Source organism: Myodes glareolus, chromosome 27 (assembly GCF_982192425.1).
Source record: "Myodes glareolus chromosome 27, mMyoGla1.1, whole genome shotgun sequence".
NCBI classification, from domain to species: domain Eukaryota; kingdom Metazoa; phylum Chordata; class Mammalia; order Rodentia; family Cricetidae; genus Myodes; species Myodes glareolus.
Genome location: NC_142052.1, coordinates 39892666 through 39918400, shown reverse-complemented (window position 1 = coordinate 39918400; position 25735 = coordinate 39892666). Strand labels below are relative to the sequence as shown.

The window sequence follows — 25735 nt, the reverse complement described above, 5'->3', positions numbered from 1 at the left end:
CGCCTGTACCGTGGCTACTGCTTCTCTGACTTCACAGATTCCTCTCCCCGTGGCAACTGGCATCTTTTTGCTTTTTGAATGCCAGTTTGGTTAAGCTGCTTGGCTGTTTAAAACACGCCGGCCTCTTCTTAGTTCTTCTTGTAGGAGCGATCTTATGCTCCAGTTACCTCTCCCACCACAGCTCCCTCCCCAGACGCCCCCTAAGTCATTTCCTCCTCCAGACGCCTCCTAAGTTATTTCTACAGGCCTGCTAAGTTGTTTCCTGCTGCCTTAGGGCACCCTCAGAGCAACTCCTCAGCTCGCTTGAAAAGCCACTTCTTCTGCCTTCCCAGGTTGCCTAGGTAACTCATAATCAATCGACTAGCTGTAAGGTCACTTTCTCACACAAGCCTTCTCTGACCCTTGGGCATGAATCATACTCTCCACCTCTACACTTTCTCCTGATGGAAATTGTCATCGTCAGCTGGGTATGGCGCTATAAACCTGCAATTCCAGAACTCCAGAGGTTGGGGCGGAAGGGTCCCCAACTCAAGGACAGACTAACATTGTCTCCAAATCACAAAGGGCCAGGGATATAGCTCAGTGGTAGGGTGCTTGCCTACTGTGTACAGGATCCGGGACTCACCCGACAGCGCCACAAGAAGTTACCACCGTCTGAATGGTGTGCAGAGTAATGATGGAGTGAATGTTGGTCTTCTGTTCCGCTTTGGCCATTGAGGGCAGGGACTTATTTTGCTGTCAAAGCTTAGTGCAATGCCTCACACATGGTCAAGGCTCAGTAATGTGAGCCAGGTGTGGAGGTTCACAGTGTAGTTACTGCACCCACGAGACTGAAGCAGAAAGGTTGCCTGTTTGCGGCTAGCCTGGACTACATAGTGGGATCCTGTCTCAGAAGAAAGAAAGAGAGAAAGAGGAGGGAGGGAAGGGGAGAGGAAAAGGGAGGGAGGGAGGGAGGGAGGGAGGGGGAGGGAGAGAGAGAGAGAGAGAGAGAGAGAGAGAGAGAGAGAGAGAAACGAAAAGACATCTTCTGATTGAACAAAACATGAACAAAAGAACGTCAAAAACTTGCTCATAGTCAAGGCCACAAAGCTGAAACAATAGCCAGTTTTTTTGTGTGTGTTTGAGACTGCATCTCATGTATTCAAGGCTGGTCTCAAATAAAGATGTAGCCTGGGCTGTCCTTAAATGGCTGAACATCCTGGGCTGGAGAGATGGCTCAGAGGTTAAGAGCATTGCCTGCTCTTCCAAAGGTCCTGAGTTCAATTCCCAGCAACCACATGGTGGCTCACAACCATCTGTAATGCCCTCTTCTGGCCTGCAGGCATACACACAGACAGAATATTGTATACATAATAAATAAATATAATTTACAGAATATAATTTACAAATATAATTTACAGAATATTGTATACATAATAAATAAATATAATTTTAAAATAAAAAAAAATGGCTGAACATCCTATTTCTACGTGCCAAGTCCTGAGAGGACAGGCGTGCACCACCTCGACAACCCCCGGCAATTACTGTAATTTACAACTCCCATCACTGCACTTCTGAACAATGAGCTTGTCCTGAGTTCTGTTCAGAATCCTTGGAGCCCCAGCAAATTCATCAGCCGTCGAGTCCAATTTCTCTGCCGTACCATTTCCTCCAGATGGCTCTTATTTTACAAGGGCATGCGGTAGGTACAGTCATTTTTCATCTTCCTGTGAAGGATATGCTATCTGGTGGCTTCATCTTGAATGGGCTATTATAGCAAACTATGCCACTATTTCTAAGAAGAAGCTAGCACGTGGGGGTCAAAAAGAGCAATTTTGTCATTTGCAATAGAGTTTCTTGTTTAAAAAAAAATGCTGTTAATTTGAAAACTGATGTCTTTCCAAGTCCATCTTATTCGGTGAGGTAGTCATCGCCGTCCCCGGCCTGAACGTGAGAAAAGCGAGAGCCCTTGCCGTGTGGAGGTGGCTCGTGCGTTTTATAAAATTTGTGCAATACGGCCAGTGGTTCACGAGGCAGCTGATGCACTTAAAAGATAAATAGGCCACCCCTGAAGATGCTGAGCTATCTGCTTCTCAAGGGTCTTTGTGCCATGGATGAAAACGGAATCATTATTTTTGAACTGCCTCCGCTCACGTCAGTGGCTCCCTCTTACAGCCTGTCCCCTGGTTATAAGAGCCCAGGGACTGCTGGCAGATCGTAGGCAGGGTCAGGTGAAGCCCTCTCCAGCACCCTGGTAAGCTTCATTGCCTCTGTCTGTGTTTCAGCTTCTATACCCCACCTTGAGACGGAAAACAGTCTCAACTTGGGCTGCTGTGGGATGTGTCTGTCTGTCTGAGATACGTTTGTTGGGGACATTTCTCAGTTGAGGGTACTGTAAGTATTCTTTTTGGTTGCTATTTTAAATTCTTCTTCTTCCTCCTCCTAATTCTCCTCTTCCTCATTTTCTCTCACCCTCTCTCTGTATCTGTCTTTCTCTCTCCCTTTTTGTAGTACCAGGGATTGATCCCAGGGCTTTGTGAATGCTAAACCATCACTCTACCACAGAGGTATATCCGTCCGCAGCCAAAGTACTTTCTATTTCTCTGCCATTTCATGTCCATAAAAAAAAAAATCTGCCGACTTAAGACAAGATTTTTAGACTTAAGATTTATTTTTTAATTTTAAATCTTGTACTGTTTTGGAGATTAAACTATACACACACACATATACATATCTATACATTTACTATGTATGTATGTATGTATATGTATATTATGTGGATTGCATACCCAGGCTTTCTAGGGACAGTCACATCACTTTGCTCAGCACATTACAGTGTTTCCATTATTGTGAAGTGTTTTAAGCTAGTCCACTGGATTTCAAGAGTCTCATTTGCAGCCGACCCCCCAAAAATGGTTACAAAACTTAGACAAGCCAATATGCTCTTTCTTCTTTATCTGCCTGGATCCTTGTGTTTCTCCCTCTTCCCTCAGACTGTCTTTGTGACCATAGTCCCCCGTTTCATACAGCACCATGTCCAAAGCACCCCTCCTGCTGCTCTGGGCTGCCCTGGTACTGAGCAGCCATGCACACAGAGCCATGCTGAGAAAGGAAGACACGTGGAAGCCGCTGAGCAACCCCAGAAACAGAGAACTGGTAAGAACACGCCTGGGGAGCAATGGCTGAGGGATGCAGGCAGCACCTCCCAAAAATTATACTACAGCAGCCAAGGGTTGAGAAGATTCTCATCAGGACAGGACTAGATGTTGCTCCCCTGGTAGCAGGCACTCTAATATTTCTCTAGCTGATTTACATTTGTTTCTTATGGAGAAACAAGTTTACATTAGAAATCAGTTTATGCATACACAGCACATCGCATTTGTAGTGACCTTATCGATACCCCAGCATCAGAGCACTGGTTTCTAACGTGCAGACAATATGAAAAGAGGATTGTGTCTTAGCTTGGGGTTGGAAAGCTTGCCCAGCTTGCGCGAGGAACCTGGGTTTGGTCCCTGGAACAGCAGGAAAAGGGGAGAGCAAGAGAGAATCGCTTTTTGTAAGGCATATAGGGCACGTAAGACATATATGATAGAACGAATTTGCCCCACGACGGCATTTGCAAAGCCGTTTGCAGGAACTGGACGTCGACCCTGTGCGGGTATCAGCTTCAAGCCCGCAGGTATCTAGAGAGCAGAATTCAGAAGATCAGAAGAATACTCTTTTAAAAGGATGCTCAGCTCAACAAGCGTGTTGATATGACTGTTTCAAATGTGGTTTCTCTAGAGTGATGGGAAGCCGTCAAGCCGCTACCACAGCTTCTAGCCGTACCTTCGCTGAAGGGTATCTGAAAACAGACACAGGCGTCCAGGGCAGTAACTGGGGTCTCCTCAGGCAGAGAAAGCAGGGTTCGGTTTCATTTCTAACCTTGCTGGTTGGAGATGGTTCACTATAAATCTCTGCCAGAAGTGTGGCTTAATAAGTATGCCTTCCCTGGGTTGCCACCAAGAACGCTGAATTGCCCTGTGGGGGCTGAAATGCCAGACAGCAGGCAGAAGCTTCAAGCCTCTCTAGACTGTCAACTTCCGCTTCTCTGGCTAATGCTCAAGTCAGTTCAGGGAGGAGGAAGGCGGGAAACAAACACGGGGCTCTGGGCGTTTGGGTGTTTCCTCTATAAAGCACTGAGCGTTTTTCTTTGTCTTCAGTTTTTCAGAAGCCTCCAGGCCTATTTTAAGGGCCGAGGACTCGATCTTGGGAGCCTTCCAAATGCCTTCTCCATGGAGGAGGACCCCAGACCTCTCCCTTTCCAGGCGGAGCGCATCGCTTCTGCATTTGCAGACTACGAAGAGCAGAAAAACTCCCTCCCTAGTTCCCACAAGGGCTGAAAGCCTCTGAGTCCAGGTAATGCTGCCCCTTGGGCCCCAGGGTCTGCCCAAGCACCACAAAGTCATGCAGGAGACATTTTGACAGCTTCCGTTGTACCCATCACTTTAAATAATGAGATTTGGCTCAGGCATTTCGTAGTCTGTTTTGTTTTTGTTTTTGTTTTCTTTAAATAAATGATAGTAATGTCGCTGAAGAGAAGACAAATCATAGAATTGTCACTCTTAGGAGGTTTTTCAAATTGATGGATAGCAATAGTCTTACTTCTGCATTTTTTTCCCGACTGGCCACATAGGTAAGTTACATGGAAAATTACATGTAAAGAAGTAGGTTAATGACTTGGACTGAATGGGAAAGTTACAAGAGCAGCTCTTTTGAGGAAAAGTGTTGTGTATATCTTTGATCTGGAACTTCCTCACCTAGAAAAACAAATCACAATATTAGCAAAGACAGCATTTTTCTTATTGGAAAACATTTAAAATATATTTATAAGATTTATAAGATTTTAATTTCATTTTTTACATTCTTATCAAACAAATAGGTCTGATTTTAGAAGCAGTAGGCATGCTATATTCAAAATATTATTATTCTAGCTTGTTTAGCTGGCCAATAAAGGCAATGGTATCATAATTAAAATCTTTCCCCATTCCTCCAAAAGTACATGGATTTCTTGTGAGTTAGCCATCACGATTCTTTTCTTTTCATGATTAATTCTCTTAAATGTAGCAGGGAATGATTGGTAATTCTAAAAAGATGGGGTTGAACTTGTGGAATATGCACTTGGATGCTGCACTAAAAATGAGGAAATCAAACAGGACAAACAATGACATAAAGAGCCTTCTCTAGTGATATTTTATTTATTTTTTAATAAATTAAGTTTGCCTGAAGAGTGGAAGGTAAAACTAAGCCGCCAGAGGCCAGGAAGTGGTATCACATGCCTTTAATCCCAGGACTAAGGAGTCACACGCCTTTAATCCCAGGACTAAGGAGTCACACGCCTTTAATCCCAGCACTGAAGGGAAATATAAGATGGGAAGAGATAGAGACTCGGGGCTTTCTTGATAAAACCTAGCATTTTCCCCAGAAACATACGTTAATTTATGGTTTGTTTCTATGATTGTGGGAATGTTAATCTGAGGGTTCCACTGCTGTAACAAATCACATCCCCACAAATTGGTATGTTAGCCACATATGGTTTTAATATTCCTCTCTGTCCTGTCCCTATACGTTTGACCCATCTCATGCTCTGCTTTACCTGAGATAAAGTTCCAGTCCCTAAAAACCAAACATTTACATCCTGAAGAGGTCAATTTGGATGCCAAGTTTCTGATGAAATTATGGGAAGGAGCTTCCTCCACGACGACAGGAAATGACTGAACCGGATTTGGCATAGGGATCTGCAAGGGGCCCTTCAAGGAGCTTCCCGTCAGCAAAGGACTACCATGAATATCTTTGTTGACTTACACTCAATAGTCCAATGCCAGCCTTTGCCACACTTTCTTCATAATCTAGAAGGGAGGGGGCGTCCTGAATGGATTATTCTTAGAAAGAAACATTGTTTCTAGGAACACCTTTTCTACAGTCCCTTTTAAGGTGATCTTGTTTGCCACAATTATAACATTTGACATTTCAATTTTTCCTCGAACCTCTAGCAATCACCTCTCCTATCCATGCATCATCATGTTCATAAGATTCAATATTAACCGTGTCTCAGATCCATTCCTCCAAAGGTGCTGACCTTGCCTTTAGCAGCCTAATTATCCTTTGCATAGAGAATTGGCATTTTTAAAAGCCAGAGATTCAATTATTGTTTGTCTAGCTTCTGAATTTGGTGTCACTCTATTTATTGCTGAGGTCAGTCTTTGTAAGAAACCCATAAAGGCTTCCTTTGGGCCCTGTATAATTGTATAACAGCTTTCTTTTTAATTTCGCCAGTTCTGTCCCAAGCATTCAAAGCTGCTGCGCTGCATAAATCCAGGGTGTGGTCCTCATATACAGCTTGCCTTTCTATAGTAGCCTAGTCTCCTTCTCTAAGAATTTGATCTTGGGAGATTTCCCTACCTCTCTTTTACTCTGTTGTTCAATAATCTTAGCCTCTTCTCTGAACCAGGCACGCCATTGCAATTGTGAACCAGACTTTAAAATGCCTTTAAGCAATTCTATCCGGTCTTCAGGAATAATTCTATCACAAACGGACCACAAGCTTAGCATTTGCTTCACAAAAGATGGATGCCACATGCAGAGGCTCTAGAGTGTGGGATTCTCAGACAAAGAGCAGTTATTTCCATTCTAATGCCCTCTCGGTGTGAGGTGACATCATCACTGTGTCCCGACTGACCTCTAGTTCATAGGAAACCTCAGAGAATACAAGATAGATCCTCCTGTGACCTGGATGAGGGCATTTCTAGGGTCGAGGGGACAAAGCACTCAGGAATAACTCAACGTTGTCGGGGAAAACAGTTCTGGTGTGGGGTGTCACTGAATTCATTCATTCAGCTGTTGCTGGGATTGATCTGGGGGGGGGGTCCTTGTGTTATCACAGCTCTATCTTGTCTTGGACTGTAACTCTCTCTTTTTTAGGTGTCCCTGTGTTGAAGCTGCCGAAAAACTTTTCAGCAGAAAAATTCAACTGTGGCTGAAGTCTTGTGTGTGTTTCCCTTCCATGTTAGCCAATTTCTAGCAATTTTATTCTACATTTCCCGATTATACATCGAAACAGTTGGGCTTTTGCAACACATGATACTGGCATGCGTATTTCCGGACTATTTCCCCCTTTGTGACCATAATTATCGAGTGGAAGATTGCATGTGCTTGAAGGAGTCACAAAAAGACAACAAATGAAATAAAACGATAATTTTCCAAATCAGATATGTTCTTGACGCATGATTTTAAATCATCTTTTCTATTTATTACCTATTATTAATTAATATTTTTTTATTTAAGCAAGATGTGTTTACTCTTTACTACAGTGTATTATACATAATAGGGATTCAGACCTGTTTACTACCGTTTATAATATATAATAGAGGTTCAGACTTAGGATTTTTCTTCCTTCTGAAAAAATGGTAAGTCCCACTTTAAGCTTGTGCTCCTGAAAGATCTCATCACCTATTGAATGCGGGTGATGCGTATCCCAGTGAAATAGGAAATAAACAGGGTTCTAGTTGCTGCAAGGTCTCTGGGAGATGCTTTCATGCTGCCTTTGAAGCTAAAAACTGCCTCATGTCCAATATTCCACCTTCACCCTAGCTTGACTTTAAATATGAGTCTCTCAACAAGGGACAGCGGCAAAAGGTGAATTCCCTACTCCTCCAACCAAGTCACTCTCCTACTGAGCCATGCGGAGGCCACACTTCCATTTGATATGGCTACTGTCCTTGTGCTTTTTTGAACGCTGGCACTATTTTTGTGTGTGATTCCGGCATGGAACATTGTCCCTGAACTCACACCGCACTGCTCTGGTACCATTCGTCTGTGTATTTCAAAACATTCCACTGTGGCTTTTTGAGAACGGTCGAGCTGAATATTGATACGGGATCCCCCTCTGTGCGCTGTGATTACCATCGATTAATAAAGAAACTGCTTTGGATCTACAGCAGGGCAGGGTTTAACTAGACGGGGAAAACTAAACTGAATGCTGGGAGAAAGAAGGTGGGGGTAAAAGGAAACCATGCAGTCCCACCACAGACAGATGCTGGAACTTTACCTGGTAAGCCACAACCACGTGGTGATACATGGGTTTAGCCAATAAGAAGCTAGAGCTAATGGGCCAAGCAGTGATTTCATTAATACAGTTTCTGTGTGATTATTTCGGGGCTGAGCAATCGGGAACAAACAAGTGGGCCCCTTGCTACAGAATATGTAGAATAAAGTACTTGTGCACAAACAAGTTCCGAGTCTAGCTCAGTGCATTCTCCTGTGGTTAGTGACCTAAGTGCTTGCCTCTGGAGGGTTGTGAGTTGTTTGTGAGCAGCAACCATTATGTGACTCATTCATCGCTCTCCAGAACCTAGCCCAGTGTCTGCTGGGTAGCAGTTGTTCAATGAATACTTGTTAAATTCAAGTGTGCCTTAACACCCTTCACACAATCCTAAACGTAAAGCAGAGGACACTTTAGTTAACAAGATTATTTTTCCACTATTTAAAAAGATAAGCGATTACTATTGTGTTACTCCTCATTCAAGTATAGCAGCTTATTCGGGTAAATGGCTGGGTGAGGTGTTCTGTGACGTCCCTGGGTGGGATTCAGCACCACTTCTCATCCAGGCAAGTGTTGATTAATTTCAGAGACCTTGAAACAGATGGGCACCCACAGGAGACTCTTTAGGTATGAGCTTGTGAATCGCAGGGCAGAAGTGTGTGGCCTTCAGTTTAAAAATTCCTCCCCAGAGTATCTGTGTGTCCCATACTGGAAAGTACTCAGGAGGTCCCGAGTTGAAGGGTTTTCTCTGTTGGAAGCAAATGTACTTCAAGTGCTTTAGACTGTCAAGAGTCCCGTGGTGCATTTCTGTATAGGTCTATGGCAACGTTTCCACTCTGGGCTTGCTCTTCTTCCGCGAGGATTCCATTTCCAGGATATGGCCCATTATCCCGTTTCTGGATCTGGCACAGTCAAGAGCTTCTGAGAGTTGCGATTTTTATCCTACTTGCAAAATATTACCCTTCTATATTTCCCTCCATCCTGGCAGGCGATGAGGCCCCTGAACTGAGACAATTGGTCCAGTGACTCAGGTGTGGCAGGGAGCATGACTCACTCTCACTGAGTCCGGATTTATTGAAGGGAGGCGAGTGAACACGGGCCCAGAGGTATACTAGAAATAGGTGTGTCTCCACCAAAGCTGAAGAGCTCAAAATGTAGGAAAGTCTCTCATTATGAGCTTGCTATGGGGGAAAAGGTCCAACTTTTGCCTCAAAGGGAAATAGGATCTTTATCATAGTGATTAGAAAAGATATCTAGGCTGGGCATGGCTTCACACACCTTTAAACCTTTAAACTAAGGAGGCAGAGGCAGGTGAATCTCTGAGTTCAAGGGTGGCCTGGTCTACTCGGGGAGTTCCAGGACAGCCAGGGTTACAGCAGGGAGTGTACACACACACACACACACACACACACACACACACACACACACACACACACAGAGAGAGAGAGAGAGAGAGAGAGAGAGAGAGAGAGAGAGAGAGAGAGAGAGAGAGGCCCACCCTGTCTCAAAAAGAAAAAAAAGTATGCTCCCTGTCCCAGAATGAGACGTCTACTTTCATGGTGTTTGATCTACATGAATGCAGGAAGAATAAAGATCCACAAACTTTTGCAGAAGAGTTAGATGCCCGTGGAAAAATGGTTCCCTCAGAAGCACCCCAACTTTTCCTGTGTCCTCCCTAACAAGAGAAAGAACAGAGTTGCCTCTCTGTCCTCTTTAATTCAATTGTCATGGCATAAATTCAATGGTCTGCTTCCTGTAGACCTTTCCATTTTGAGCCTCAAAAATCCGTCTGAAAGACCCAATTGTTTCTTCTTGATATTTTCATTACTGTTATAACAGTTCGGCTCCATCTCCAGGTAATGTGACTGCCTCTGACTCACCCATGGACAAATTACTAAAAGGAAGTAGAAAACGAAAATCGAGTTAAATGTGAAGACATTCTGACCTCGAAAACACTTCCACGTCCCGAAAGTGGTCCTGGGCAGAACCTATCTCTTCCCAGCTCCGTCCAAAGCCCCCTTTCTCTTTGCTATGCACCTGCTTCTATTGGCATTTCATTCCCATAGTCCAATCAGTCGACAGGCGCCAACCTAAGCATTTATGTGTTGAGTGGTTAGTTACCAGTGACCACCCCTCTTCACTTTCTGTTTCTTTCCCTTTTGAAGTCAGTCCTGGAGACAGTCCTAACTTCTTAGGCACAATTCCCCAACTGCCTGAAGACTTCAGGGGAGTAATCCTCACTGTGGGACCCTCACCCCTTATTCTCAAAGGGGCAAGAAGAAATTTCCTAGCAGAATGTTTTCCCAGGAAGATAGTGGCCTCCCCCTCTCCCACCCAGGATATTCTGAGCACAAGGTCACTTAGCTCAGCCCAGTCAGCCACCTGGTACAGGCTGATAAAGACGGCCTAACTCAAGAACAGTGGCCTTGCTCTAAAAACAAGGAACAAGCTGACTTAACTCTGGACACAACACTCACAGCAGTTTCTGGGGATTACATTTACAGCCTCCATCTGCTCCTGGATGTTTTCATGTCTGTGTAGGACACTGAGGATCCTCAAGGACTCCTAACTGAGATAGTTTTCTGTCTTCTGTTAGTCCAGTTCTTGCTGGTCCTGCCCTCGGATTCTGTCATTTTGTTATGGAGCACCTTCACCTGGATGGTCATAAAGATACTCAGAGATAGGTTCCCTGGAGTCTTTCTCTGAAGTCCAGAGTGGGCTGAACTCAACTCCTTTACCCAAAGTTCCAAAGGTTCTTTTAGTTTCATCCAACCTGATTCACAAATCTGTTTGAGCACATGTTAGCAGGTTAGTCAGGTTTATAGCAGCACATAGACTAATGTTCTCATGGACGGTAGGTGGTGCCCTTAGAAGAACAGGACAAAGAAATAGTTATAAGATGCAAAACACAGCAGCTCCTGTGAGAATGAAAATGTCTGCCTCCCCCCGCCCGCCCGCCCGTGTGTGTGTGTGTGTGTGTGTGTGTGTGTGTGTGTGTGTGTGCATGTACATGTGTTTATAGGTAGTGTCTCTAGAGTAGGACAAAGAAATACTTATAATACAAGAAAAGATGCAAAACACAGGAGCTCATAGGAATTGAAAAGAATGCCCCTTCCCCTTCCCCATTTGACCCTCATCCCCACCCCTTCCTCTCTTTGGTGATCCCTCCCCCAAATCTTTCCACCTCAGGTGTTGCCCTTCTCCCTTTCAAATCGCATGTGTTCTATGACCCCCCCCCCCACGACACCTCTCCCTTACACGTTTTTCTTCTCTCATAGGTTTCGAAGGATTATTTTGAGAGCTGTATGCAACGGGCAAAAGAGTAGGCACCCTAGGTGAGGGATCTCATTCCCTTTAAAAGTCTGAGTGTTCGGGACAGAAAAGTGGTTGACGTTAGAGCTAGAACCCCAAGCGAACGTGCTGGCCTGTGCTGCACCCCAGATTAAGTCCCCTTCTGCCGGAAACTCAAGGAAAAGCCGGCCTTCCGGATCATCTCTGCCAGCCGGAAGAGGCCTGGGGCCTAGAGCGCTGGCGGAACCCGAGTGCTCGGCCGCGGCGCGGGCCGGGGAGTTTTCTGGAGCGGACGCGTCTCTCCATAGCGCCCGGTGGAGCCCGGGTGTTCCCGCTTTCCCGGTCCGCTACCTAGCGTCTGCCCCCGCCGACATGTCGGGGTTCAGCCCGGAGCTTATCGACTACCTGGAAGGAAAAATCTCCTTCGAAGAGTTCGAAAGGCGGAGAGAAGAGAGAAAAACCCGGGAGAAGAAAGTGAGTCGCTGGGCTCCTCGGTCTGGTTTCCCCGAAGCAGCGGGCGTGCGGAGCCTGGGGTGGGCGGGGGACTCGGGCTGGTTCCTCCTCTCCCAGAAACTCCGAGTTTCGTCCCGCACCCCCGAACTCAGCGCCTCTCAAGACATCCCCCAGCTCACAAGCTGGCCTCGGTGGGCGCCAGCCTCCCGACTCCTTAGTGTTGTTCGGTGATAGCCCAGTGCCCTATGGTTAACTGGAGCTGGAGGAGTCTGGAGCCACGGTGGTCTTGACTGCTCCTAAACCTGGTCTTGCCACTAGGTTGTCACCGTAGACGGGGCACGTACGCGCCACTGTTCTCTAGGAACCAGACCCATTGTTTTTGTCATACGTACAAGTGTTCTTGGGGGCCAAACCTCAAGGCCTCCAGCTTGCTGCACAAAACTCCATTGAGCTACATCCCAGGAGTGCCCGTTTTTGATGAGTCTCGGTGGTGCAGTTTTATCTTAGACATAAAAGTGAACTTAATTGCCTGACAACAAGAGCATCTTTTTACTTGGCTTTTCAAATTTTAATAAGTATCTGAACTTAAAAAATTGTTCTCACTTATTTGAAGGCCAGTCCGTTGACTTTGGAAGTTAGCCCGTGGTTTCTTACGGATTCGTGGCCGCCTAAGCACCCTATGTTTTATTTAAAGTGTTGGATTAATGAAATTCAAGTATTTTTAACTGTCCTATACATATTTGCAAATGACTTACATAAGGTTAAGACTTAAGTACTTTGAAATACGCTGAAAGTATTCAAATTTAGATTCCACATCCCACAAGTGGAGGTTCAAGTTTTATAAAGGGAGCGCAAATGCCCCGTCCCGGGTCAGGAGAGTTAAATGCGCATAAGTTTTTGAACGGTTTAAGTAATATTCAATCGCAGAGCCTTTCAGAAAAAGGAAAACCATCGCCCCAAGAAAACCCGGAAGTCCCATCATCATCAGGGATCGACTCTGCCAAATCCCAGGACAAAGATGCCAATGAAGGTGCGTGGCGTTCGTTTGCTGCCAGTTTTAAATGCTAAGAGCTCTTAACCGAAGCGATGCAGGAAAACCGTTTGCTGTCGCTGTAATGCTAGCCTACTTTTATTACCTGGTTTATCAGTGTTTGGCACATTGTAGCTGCTTAGTATTTATTTATTCATTTTTTAAACGGTTGTCTGTCATGATGGTTGTTTTGGTATAGTCCCAGTGTTGTGGGGTTTAAAATTGGTGCCAGCGTTTGTTTAGGGCCTTTTTATGTCATTTGCTAAACTGGCCTCAATGGGAGAGTTCTTGCGGACCGTAGCAGATTGTGCCGCTGTGCAGACTTAAGCAGACTTCCGTGCTTAGATGGCACTTCACGTCCATCATCGGTGTTTTGGTGTGCTGCCTCGCTCCAGCAGCCAGATTGGGATGCTTTTAGTCAGCTTGGCGCAGACTGGAGTCACCTAGGCGGAGGGACCTGTTGGTTAGTAGACGTGTCTGTGGGCCATTTTTTTGACTCAGTGTGGGAGCCCACTGTGGGTAGAGCCACTCCTGGCTAGGAGGTCCTGAGTTGTATAAGAAAGCAATCTTAGCAAGCTTTGGAGAACAAGCCAGTGAGCATTGTTCCTGCATGGTCTCTGCTGAGGTTGTACCTTCATCAAGGCCTTGGCCTCCTGCTCTGGCCTCCTGGGTGATGACCTGTCACCCTTAAACACGTATGCCCTTTCTTCCTTAGGTTGGTATTGGTTACTGTTTTGTCATAGCAACTGAAACAAACTAGGGCACATACATACCCAGGTATTAGCTTGTCATCTCCAGATATTATAGTTGTTAGTACATCTGAACTAATTAATTAAGCCCATCACAGCCTAAATGAGTGTCTAAATGAGTACAGATATTTATTAGTTTCTATTGATTGATGTGTATTCCTACTGATCAGAGTGCTGATCGCTGATCATATCCATTTGCCTCTGTCAACTTACTTGGGTGGCTTGTGTCAATTAGAATGTGGCTTCATGTTTAGGAACCTGGTTGGTGAGCTAAGCTCAGCTCGACTTTTGTGTGGTATTTTTTTCTCTGAGAAAGTAAGCTTTTGCATGGAAAACTCACACTTTATTCCTGAGTTTCTGGACCCTGGGAAGAAGAGACAAGGAGACAGTATTGAGCTTCGTGTCTCTCAGGCAAGTTGGGGTAGGAAGGGGCTGAAGAGGTCCCGGCAGCCTGTGGGTCCATCTGACCTGGTTAGGGAAAGCCAGCTCTTCAGTAGATAGATAGTCTTTGGGGTACACTTAAAGCCATCCTTAGTATTTAAGATCATTAGGCCTTTCATTGGGGAAAGAGGGAGTGGGAATTGGGTCAGCTGAGTCCATTTCTAGTGGATAAGAACTGGCTAGCCTCAGCTGAAGTCACCCCGTCAGTCAGTCAGAGCTAAGATACTCCTCTTCCTCAGGATGGATTGTCCTGACTTCTTTGGAGACTCTTGGTAGTGTAAGCATATATTCAGAGTAAACGACAGGTCTCCTTGAACAAGCTCTGGCAGAATCTACAGATTGGAAAGATGAGGTCTCTAGAATCGTGTCTTTTTCCTCTTTGATGTTTCTGAATACCAATTTTTAAGATCATTTCCTACTTACGACACAGACTGGGCATTTTAATTTCACCCAAAGCTTATTGCTGATTTATAAATCTACTGTCCAGTAATCCCAGCTACTAGGGAGACTGTGACAGACGGATCCTAGGTTCAAGACCATTCTGAGCTACAGAATGAATTCGAGGCCAGCCTGAACTTAGAGAGACTCTGTCTCAAAAAGAAAAGGGGAGCTGAGGATACAACTCAGTGTAGAGTACTTCTCTGGCAGTGTGTGCAAGGCCTTGGGTTCAATTCCTTGCAGCTTATATGAGATTTTTTTAAAGCCTTGTATCTAATAACTTTGCCAGGTAACTGTGTATTCTGGCAATTTGTATGTAGAATCTATTGGATTATATAATATATCATCATGTCTTTTGTGAATAACAATAATTTTATTTCTTTTTTTAAGCATATGTGTATATGCATGTGTACGTGTGTATGTGTGCCTATGTATGGAGGCCTGAGATGGACATTGAATGTCTCCCTTTAGCACACTCCAGCATGATTTTTGAGATAGGGTTTCTCACTGTCTCAGTCATTGCTCTATTGCTGTGAATAGACACCACGACCACAGCAGCTTGTACAAAGGAAAGCATTTAATTGGCTTGCTTACAGTTTCAGGGTTTAGTCCATTATTGTAATGTCAGCAAGTGTGGTGACAGGTGGGGTGCTGGAGAAGTAGCGAAGAGCTGCATCCTGGGAGGGGGGGGAGGGGAGGACAGGAGGGAGGGGCTGGGCCTGCGTGGGCTTTTGAAACTTCAAAGCCTACCTGCCCCAACATCCTTCCTCCCAAAAGGCCACGCCTACTTCAAGGCCACGCCTCCTAATCCTTGGCACATAGTGCCACTTCCTGGTAAGTAGCATTCAAGTATATGAGCCTGTGGAGGCCATTCTTATTTAAACCCCTGCACTCCCTAAACCTGGAGCTCACCAATTGGCTAGAGGAGTTAGCTGACAAGCTCCCATCCTGTACTCAGCCTCAGGCCTCTCAGGTTTCAGTTGCAGGCTCCTCACCTGTGCCTTGTGACGGATACTGTTCCCCTTCTCTGCTTGTGCCTGTTACTGTGTGTGCCTTTGCTTTTGCTCCTCCTTTGCTTGTGTCTGGACAAGGCACAGAGGGGAGCCAGGCTTTCCTGCAGAGCGAAAGGCGTGGCTTTGCGATAGCTTTCTTTTCTTTTGGGGGTGGGGAGGGTGTTCGTTTGCCATTACTCTCAGGTTTGTTGTGGCTGAGGTTAGGAATTTGTGCTCCATGAACAGGCAATTTTTTTAAAGTTGTTTTACTGATTTCCTACCCCCACAACTTTAATGTACCGTTCCTTAGGGGAAACATCCGATGGAGTGAGTAAGTCAGTTCACAAAGTGTTTGCTTCCATGCTCGGAGAGACTGAAGATGATGAGGAAGAAGAGGAAGAAGAAGAGGAGGAGGAGGAAACTCCGGAGCAACCCTCCGCAGGCGATGTGTTTGTGTTGGAGATGGTTCTCAACCGTGAAACCAAAAAAATGATGAAAGTAAGTTGTTAATTATTTTAGTTCTTATAAAAATATAAGAGAGTGATATGGTCATTGAGCAGGAAGCTCTTCATTATACTTGGGAAATAGTTCAACAGTAAGAACAAAACTGGGAGGAAACTGCCTGTTACTCATTTCTTTCTTTTTAAATTTTAACTTTTATTTCATATATGTGTGTAGTTTCTGCCCACCAGTAGCTCCCAAATAAATACACTGAGGCTTATATTAATTAAAAATGCTCAGTCAGTAGCTCATGCTTATTACTAACTAGCTCTTACAACTTAAATTAACCCATTTCTGTTAATTGTTGTGTTGCTACATGGCTTGTGGCTTTACCTGTCCTCCAGCTGTCTTGTTCCCTGTGTCTCCTGGTGACTCCACTGACACCGCCCTTTATCCTCCCAGCATTCTCAGCTTGGCTGTCCTGCCTATACTTCCTCCTGGCTTCCGGCCAGTCAGTTCTTTGATAACCAATGAGTGTAATATATATTGACAGTACACAGAAGGACTCTCCACAGCATGTGTGTATTGTGTTTACATCATTTCCCACCTTGTCTTCTCCTTCCAACCCCTCCTATATCATCTTTGTGCCCCCTCTAAAGTTACAGTCTCTCGTTATTCTTGTAATGTGTGTGTGTGTGTGTGTGTGTGTGTATGAGAGAGAAAGAGCGACACAGAGAGAGAGAGAGAATAAATATGTTAGTACAACTTGCTGTGTTCATTTAATGTTACTCTTGTGTCTGTGTGTTTAGGGCTGACTGCTCAGGAGCGGTAACCTATCAGGGTTACTAATCTGATTCTCCCTCCCTTTCTCAGCAGCACTGGTTGCTGTAGCTCTTCATCTAGGGCTGGGGCCCTGTGAGATTCCCCCCATCCACATTGCCTGTCAACTGGCACTGTTATTTTTCAGGTATTACGTAGGTAACCATACTGTTGAGGTTTCACAGGTACAGTTTCACTGCCGTGTGTAGAAGACACCGTTTCTCAGCAGACATCTGGCTGTCTGCAGTCTCCCCGAGCCTTAGCTGTGGGTTGTGCTGTGGACTGCCACTCTGACCAGCTGTGGGTTTTCACCATCGCTCCCTGTGCTGCAGAAAGAGGCTTTGCTGAGGGTGAGAGCTGCTCTCGCCTGTGATGTGAGGAGGAATATTTAGAACCTGAAGTTATGCTGCTTTAGGAAAGTAAGCTCTTCTAGATTCCATGGCCCTACAGCCGTGAGGAGCTGCCCAAGCTTACAGAACCAGGCATGCACTCCCTCTGGTTGGATGGGATTAGTCCAGTAAGGCGGCTGCTGGTTACCCCAGAATGTATAGGTGCCGCTATTGCACTTTCCAGAGTACCGTGCTGTTCTGGTCATAGTCATAGTTTATAGGATGCACACTGAATATGACTGACTATTGGATATTATGAGAGCTTGTCTCCATCTGTCGGAAGTGTGTTTTGTCTTCAGCAAGAGAGTCTTACCTTCAATTTCTTGTAGGCAAACCAAGGGCCAAGGAAAAAGCCTGTATTGTTTTGTAGCGATGGGGTGGGGGTGGGGCCTTTTGTACCATTCTGACCAACGACTCAAAAGGACACTTCTATACCTGACATTGGGGTTTTTGATAGATAAACTATCACTCTGGGGGGAGCATTATCACCCTTAGTGGCATAACTTCATTAAATACACACACACACACACACACACACACACACACACACACACGTTTTAAATAAACGTATCACTGTGAATTGTATGGCTTTTTCAAGCATATTTTGTGCTGCCTACCCCCTTCCCTGGTAAGTCTTCCTCAGCTGCTTTTCCTATTTCCCTTTCATAGCACCTGCGTCCCGCTATTCCCTTCGCTAGGTGTAGCGCCCTTCCTCTCCTGCCAGGTAAACGTTTCACGTGTCCGAGTTACTCCAGGCTTAGGCTCACGTCTGAAGACTTGGAGCTGGGATCCGTAAATGAGAGAGAACACGTGACACTGATTTTTCTGGGTCTGGGCTTCCTGCTCAGCATAATATCTTCTGTTTCAGCCATTTACCTGCATATGACATGATTTCATTTTCCTTTCTAGTCGAATAGTGCTCCATAGTGTGCACACATCACATTCTGATTATTAATCCACCTGTTGCAAGCCATTTGTATTATTTCTTACCTGTTGTGAATAGAGAGCGTCAGGTACCACGGTGAGGAATTACCTGTGGAGTAGGGTCCCTGGGGTATATGCCGAGGCGTGGTCTAGCTGAGTTATGTGCTAGATGTGTTTTTATCTTTTTGAGGAGTCTCCACACTGCTTGCCAGAGTGACTAGTCCAACTTACATTCCCACCAGCAGTGGCTCCTCCCTGCCTGCCTTTGCTCCTCCCCATCCTTGCCGTTTGCTACTTTGTGAATCTGTACCGTTCTGGTTAGGGTTAGATAAAATCTCAAAGTTGTCTTTATTTGCATTTTTCTAGTAGATAAGGATGATGCACACTTCTTGAGATATTTCTTAGCCACTTTTATTCCTCTTGAGAACTCTGTTCAGATTTCAAAACTATTTCTTTTAATTAAGTCATTTGTTTTCTTGACTTTTTGAGTTCTTTCTATATTCTGGTTATTAATCCTCTGCCAGATGAGTAGTTGACAGAGTCTCCCCCACTCCATCAGATTCCTTTTCACTTGGTTGATGATTTCCTGTGCTACGGCCTTCGGGTTTTATGAGGTCTTAATTCCTCAGGAAATGGATCCTGTTGAGGAAGTCCTTCCCACACCTGCCATGTTTCTTCCGGCAGTCTCAGTTGAGGTCTGTGATCATCTGGAGTTAGTTTTGTGTGGGTGGTAGATTTGGGGTTAAGTTTATTCTGTGTGCAGACATCCAATTTTCTCGGCATCTTTTGTTAAAGATATTTTTTCTCCAGTGTATATTTTTGCATCTTTGTCATAGTCAGGCAGCTGTAGTTCTGTGGACTCATGTTTGGGTGTTGTGTTTGTTCAGATGGTCTGCATGTCCTCTGTGGACTCATGTTTGGGTGTTGTGTTTGATCAGTTGGTCTGCATGTCCTCTGTGGACTCATGTTTGGGTGTTGTGTTTGATCAGTTGGTCTGCATGTCTTCTGTGGACTCATGTTTGGGTGTTGTGTTTGTTCAGATGGTCTGCATGTCTTCTGTAGACTCATGTTTGGGTGTTGTGTTTGACGGTTGGTCTTCTTGTCTTCTGTGTCAGTGTCATACTGCTCTTGTTGTTATAACTCTATAATATGTCTTGAAATATAGAAAGGTAATCCCTTCAGCACTGGCTTTTTTTCTCAGGATTGCTTTGGCTATCTGGGTTTTTTTGTGTTCCATATAAGCTTTAGGATGGTGTTGTTGTTGTTGATATTCCCCCCTATCTCTGTGAAGAACCATTAGGGTATTTTGATTGGGATAGCATTGAATCTATAAAATTGCCTTTGGTAGAATGGTTATTTTTACAATATTCTGCCAGTCCGTTAATTGGAGGTCCTTCCATCTTGTAGTGTCTTCCTTACTCTCTTCAGAGGTTTACAGTGTCATTGCAGAGGGCTTTACTTAGTTAGCTGTATTTCTAGAGATTTTCTTTTCTTTGAGGCTGCTGTGAATTGTCATTTATTTCTTATGCTTCGTTTTGGAGAAATTTTATGTAAGACTTGTTCTTATGTCAAATGTTTAGTGGTTTTGCTACTGAAAAACCTATAACTCAGTGGGTTTTTGTTGTTGTTAGCTGAGTTTTGTTTTGGATGAATTTCCAAGAAGAACTTTCTAGTAAGTGTTCTCGTACGGAATGACAGGGAATGTAGCAAGTGTTCTCATACAGAATGACACGGGATCCGTTTTGTTGCGTGATGATACCGTTGCATTGGTCGGTAGCTCAGCAATTCCTGGCCATTGGACAGTTTGTATTTAATTGTGCTATAAACTTTCAACTGTAGGAAGGTTTTTGTTTTGTTTCTTTTTGATTTTATTTATTTATTTTTTTGGTATTCCTCTTTGGAGAATAACAAAATAATTTTGAACTTTCCTGCATTTGAATTTTAACTTGTTTTGTGTAATTAGATTTAAAATTAAGGCATTAGAATTATAATGACTAAGTACCTCGTTCTTTTTTCCTAAAGATTTAGAAGTTTTAGAGTGGAGTTCCCATTCTGTTTTCTATGTGAGTTTGGATTGAGATCTGAGCTTTGTCTTAATCTCCATGTGTTTTCCTCTGGACAGGAGAAGAGGCCTCGGAGTAAACTTCCCAGAGCCCTGAGAGGTCTCATGGGCGAAGCCAACATTCGCTTTGCGCGAGGGGAACACGAAGAGGCGATCCTGATGTGCATGGAGATCATAAGACAAGGTGTCTCCTGCAGGGTTTTACCGATAGCAGTAACTGATGGACGTCTTTAGCAAGTGGGGACGCGTTTGACTGGGCTATTTATGTGAACTCCTTTGAGAAGTGAGAGGTGGCTGTGGTAATAGTGACGTGCCACTTTTCACGTGGATCGGAGTTACTGGGAAACAGAAGCCTCGGTGTGAGTCAGTGAAGATCAGTGATGTCTTCTAAATCTGGCCCCTCCCTACTTCCAGCAGCTTTTCATTTTAGGTTTTTTAGCCTTTTATAGCATTAATTTTAAGTCAGCCAGCTTATCTATCCATTCATGCTCTGTATCTATTGTGTTGTGGGTTGAATCTACACCTTTCTGCATTTTGAATAGGTGCTCTACCAACTGCAACTGACCTGTGCTCTCAGCTCTTTTTAATATATATGTTATATATATATATATATATATATATATATATATATATATATTAAATGGTGAGTGTATTATGTTAAAATCACTTGAACATTCTGATAAATTTCAAAATTTTTATTATTGTTACTAATTTTTGTTCCATTTCCTAGAATAGGTAGTGCTAAATTATTTTACTCTATCTTTTAGTAAAGATAATTTGAAGTTTGTCATTCTCTCTCTCCATTGGATGGCACGTCTTGATATGTTGGAGGACTTCTTCAGTAGTGATTGTGACCATGGCTTGTGTCACATCGCTTCTTTGGCTGTTACCAGTTTGCTTTGCAGAGAGCCTTGAGTAGTTGTTACACTACTAATACATTCGCTCAGACCTGGTCCTTTTGGAAGCCTTACCATAATTTTTGGGATTATTCATTAGGGTAACTTGTGGCTACTACCCATTCCTCAGTCCATCAGAAATAAGATTAACCAAGCATTTCTGTAGGATCTATTATTGCTTTTTTTGTTTTCCAATATTATTTCTTTCTTTCTTTTTCTTTTTTTTTTTCTTTTTTGGTTTTTTTTGAGACAAGGTTTCTCTGTAGCTTTGGAGTCTGTCCTGGAACTAGCTCTTGTAGACCAGGCTGACCTCGAACTCACAGAGATCCACCTGCCTCTGTCTCCTGGGTGCTGGGATTAAAAGCATGAGCCACCACTGCACGGCTTATTTATTTCATCTTATAACTGTTTATTTTGGAAAACACTTTGACCTTACTCTACAGCAGTTGTTGAATTTTTTTTCCATGAATAATATTTTAGGAATATAGATTACCCATCTCATTTGGGTAGACCCTAGACTCAGGTGCTGTCTGGTCCCGTGTGTGCAGGCCCCCGTGTGCGGGTCCCCGTGTGCATTCTTCCTCTTTATTTATCTTTTATTTTTATGTGCATTGGTGTGAAGGTATCAGGTCCCCTGGAACTGGATTTTCAGACAGTTGTGAGCTGCCATATGGGTGCTGGGAATTGAACCCGGGTCCTCTGGAAGAGCAGTCAGTGCTCTTAACCGCTGAGCCATCTCTCCAGCATTCTTCCTCTTGAGGAAGGAGTTTGCAGCAGTGCAAGTTCAACCACACCAGTGATGCTTCCTGGGTAAAACACCCGAGTTTTTAGGCCATATGTGGTAAAAAGAGATTTTCCCAAGGAAGGTGTGGCAGAAAGGAGAGTTTTCTTGAAACTGTATTTTGTTAAAAGAAAATAATGCTTTAAAAATGATGCTGGGTATGATGATGCTTGATCTTGGTTTCTAGAACTGGGGAGGCTGGCAGGGTTCTCAGGTGACCAGCCTGATCTATGTAGTAACTCTGAGGACAGCCTGAGCTAGGTAGCAAGAGCCCACCTCGAATACAGACGAAGCATGAGTGTATTTGATAGCAAAGTGTAGTATAGCTCTGTGTTTTCAAAGTTGTGGTGAATTGTTTTTATAGTTCTGTTGGAATGATCAGAGCTTAGATAGCGGAAAAAGTCTGCAGAATGGTAGTGTCCGTACAGGCTTAAGCCTGTTCCGTTAGCCAATGAAATTTGTTTTATTTTTATTCTTTTAGCTCCTTTGGCTTACGAGCCATTCTCTACGCTTGCCATGATATACGAGGACCAAGGTGACATGGAGAAATCGCTGCAGTTTGAGTTGATTGCTGCACATTTAAACCCCAGTGACACAGAAGAGTGGGTTAGGCTGGCAGAAATGTCTCTGGAACAAGACAATATTAAGCAGGCTATTTTTTGCTATACAAAAGGTAATGCCATTTTTCTTGTGTAGATGGAAAGAAATTATTTTTCTTGTTTTGTTTCATTAGTTGTTGTATGCATTTATTCTCTTGTTATGTTGTTACTCCAACCGTATTTTTCTTTTTTTTTAATTTAACTTTTTCGAGAACTTTATATATGAGAACTGCATCTGCCTTCCCTCTTCCCTCCAGTTCCTCTCATGCCGCCCTCCAAATTCATGCTCACCTCTCAGAGAGAGAGAGCATGTGTATACATAAATGTATAAATACATACTTCCTGCTAAGTCCATTTAGCTTTACTTGTGTGACCATGTGTCCAGGGCTAACCACTTGGGATAGGAAAATCCCTCCCTCCTCCCTCAGTACCCACTGATCCCCTGTAGATCTTCTAGGGGCGGGGCTGTGTGGAATTTTCCTGAGCCATGTGGGCATATCAGCTGCTGCCATTCTGCTGGTCTTGCTCAGGAAACCGTATTGTTGAGACTCATGGGTGCATTTTCCATGTTGTGTCTAGGGTACCGTCTCACAGCGGACATCCTGCCCTGTTCTGATTTCCCCTGAGGCTTGGGTGTGCAGGCTGCACTGCCAGGACTCTTAGTACGTGAGAGTCGAGCAGTGCTCCATGACCAAGTGTATTTGTTCCTCACAGTCTGTTACAGCATCTGCCTGGTTCTTGCGTCTGTTTGTGACGTGCTTTGTATTGTGTTGACTACAGCACAGAATTTCAGGTTTCCCGCTGAGGTCGGTGCTGCTTCCAGGCTGTTGGTGTTTATAGCTGGAGTGACCAGATTACAGTAGAAAGCCAAGTCTGACCTTAGACCAAGCCCAGTCAAGAATTCTCGTGAAGATAGATTTATTCCAGAATAATTTTCTTCTTTCCAATGGGAAAGTGTTTTTTACATTTTTTAGGTAAGTCACACATCTTTTGATAAATACGTAACTTTTTATTCCTCTTTTTTTTTATATAGCTCTTAAATATGAACCTACTAATGTCCGTTACCTGTGGGAGAGATCAAGCCTGTACGAGCAGATGGGTGATCACAAAATGGCCATGGATGGCTACAGGCGAATTTTAAACCTGCTGTCTCCGTCTGATGGAGAACGCTTTATGCAGTTGGCCAGAGATATGGCAAAGTAAGTTTGAAGTGAAATGTATATACATATATGTCTTTATTAGTTGTTTGCTCATCAAGGCTATTTGAAATAGAATATATTTTACATTGAGGTCCAAAGAAAATTTTTGTCTTCTGTGTTTTATATTTGTCCAGTTATAGTGTTTTTTTTTATTTAGTGTTTTTTGGTTTGCAAGTTAACTGTGTGATTGCTCAGAAAATTTCGTATGTGAGATTGCATTTCCAGGGCTCAAACGAGGTGCATCTGCAAGGGGATTAGACTCCAGGGTTCTGTGACTTAGTTGAAGTTGTATGTGTTTGCGATTTTTTTTATTGCAATGTGTCAATGAAATCTTTGTGGTCTGCACTGTCTCTAATCCTCTTGAGTCAGTAGTAGGACAGACTGTCTCGTGTTGACCGTGACTGTCACAGGCGCTTTCTTTAGAATACTCCTACAGCGTGTGCTTCTCCCCGTGCTGGGAAGCAGAACTGAGCAGGACGCGTGTGGCTGTTTGAAGACCGTGGTGCAGGCGTGTCATCCTGGGGTTCGCTGTCTTGATTTTGACATATTAGGGTTATCCCTTTAGCTCTAGGCCTTGTGTTCTGATGCTGTTTAGCTGTGAGCCGCCCCTCCCTCCCTCAGGAGGACAGTTATAGACAGACATTTCCACGTTTAGTCAGGGAAGCAGCGCTGCACTGATGGCTGATGGTGTGTCGTGAGCACGGAGGGTCTGCCCGGACGACCAGCCAGTGAGTTTGCTGCTACCACAGGGTGGGGTCTAGTAGACCCGAGGAGTTCTCAGGTGGCTTGTGATGATCCCCTTGTTTTTCACATGTATTATAATGTGCAGAGGGACAATGGCCAGTTGATTGATTAGGCTTTGCTTTGGTCCTTCATTGACTGTATCTTACATAGGCATTGAACAACTATGGAAAGTTCTCTGCCCCATACAGTCGATAGCCCTGTGAGGGGAGATGGGCAGTAAGCAGATAACCGGATATTACTGTATCACATGATGGGTGAGGACGAGAGCGGGGAGAGGGGGTAGGGGTACAGGGTATGGAGTGTGCTGTCAGGAACAGTGTCGGGAAAAGGGAGCCGCTGCTTAGGGAAGAGTCCAGCGTGCCGGGGAACAAAGGGAAGGCGGTGATTAGGGTCAGCACAGCAGAGGAGTCTCAGGAGTGAAGCAGCCGGCCCTTGTGGGCTCTGGGAAGGGCTGTGGCTTTTACTCGAGATGAGTGTCGGAGTCACTGAGGGTCTGAGTAGAAAAGTGACGTGATTTGACATAAGCTTTAAGTGCATCAATTTTGGTTGCTCTTTTGAGCAAAACTTGGAGAGTGGAAAGGTCAGAGACAGGATGACAGAAAATTACGGAAATGATGCTTGGGAGGGAAAGTCATAGCTTAATCAGGGCAGAGGCAGCAGAAGGCGTAAGAGGTGATAGGACTCTCGATGAAACTTAAGATTGATGTGGTAGATGTGGGGTGTGTGTGTGTGCTCATGTATACTGAAGAGAAGGAAGATGGGGATATCGGGTGTGTGTGTATGTGTGTGTGCGTGCACAGGCTTGTGTGCGTGTGCTCATGTGTACTGAAGGGAAGGAAGATGGGGATATCGGATGTGTGTGTGTGTGTGTGTGTGTGTGTGTGTGTGTGTGTGTGCGTGCACAGGCTTGTGTGCGTGTGCTCATGTGTACTGAAGGGAAGGAAGATGGGGATATCGGGTGTGTATGTGTGTGTGTGTGTGTGTGTGTGTGTGTGTGTGTGCGTGCACAGGCTTGTGTGCGTGTGCTCATGTGTACTGAAGGGAAGGAAGATGGGGATATCGGGTGTGCGCGTGCACAGGCTTGTGTGTGTGTGTTCATGTGTACTGGAGAGAAGGAAGATGGGGATATCGGGTGTGCACGTGCACAGGCTTGTGTGTGTGTGTTCATGTGTACTGGAGAGAAGGAAGATGGGGATATCAGGTGTGCGCGTACACAGACTTGTGTGCGCGTGCTCACGTTTACAGGCGGAAAGGAGGAGAATATGGTAAAGAAAGCGCTGAGGGAGGACTGACTCTGAATTATTCCAGCGTTTGGACATCAGGGAGAAGAGAACTTAGCCAGCAGATGAAAAGACAATGCCCAGTGCAGGGAAGAAGGGAAGAAGGGGACATTCCAGACTCACTGAAGAGAGCATGCCAGTGAGGGGG

General features: G+C 44.5%; 2 protein-coding genes and 1 long non-coding RNA gene across 3 annotated transcripts in view; 2 read left to right on the top strand and 1 right to left on the bottom strand.

Annotated features, from left to right (window-relative positions):
* The first annotated feature begins 1450 nt into the window (after window positions 1–1450).
* Window positions 1451–7222, top strand: C27H2orf66 (chromosome 27 C2orf66 homolog). Its single transcript, XM_048455984.3, has 4 exons — window positions 1451–2233; window positions 3009–3135; window positions 4182–4377; window positions 6940–7222. The coding sequence occupies exons 1-3, from the start codon at window positions 2094–2096 to the stop codon at window positions 4359–4361; spliced, it is 447 nt and encodes a 148-aa protein (XP_048311941.3). The 5' UTR covers window positions 1451–2093; the 3' UTR covers window positions 4362–4377; window positions 6940–7222.
* Window positions 7223–9755: 2533 nt separating this feature from the next.
* On the bottom strand, window positions 9756–11871 carry LOC125414227 (uncharacterized). The gene is made up of 3 exons (XR_007236197.3): window positions 11756–11871; window positions 10537–10713; window positions 9756–9953 (listed from the first exon to the last, which is right to left on the bottom strand). It is a non-coding gene; the product is annotated as an uncharacterized LOC125414227 (long non-coding RNA).
* Window positions 11640–25735, top strand: part of Gtf3c3 (general transcription factor IIIC subunit 3) — a 30044-nt gene continuing 15948 nt past the window's right edge. Inside the window, exons 1-6 of the mRNA XM_048456073.3 lie at window positions 11640–11824; window positions 12731–12833; window positions 15764–15951; window positions 20149–20272; window positions 22247–22438; window positions 23398–23563. Of these exons, the coding sequence (XP_048312030.2) occupies window positions 11723–11824; window positions 12731–12833; window positions 15764–15951; window positions 20149–20272; window positions 22247–22438; window positions 23398–23563 (875 nt within the window). The 5' untranslated portion in view covers window positions 11640–11722. The remainder of the gene's footprint in view (window positions 11825–12730; window positions 12834–15763; window positions 15952–20148; window positions 20273–22246; window positions 22439–23397; window positions 23564–25735) is intronic.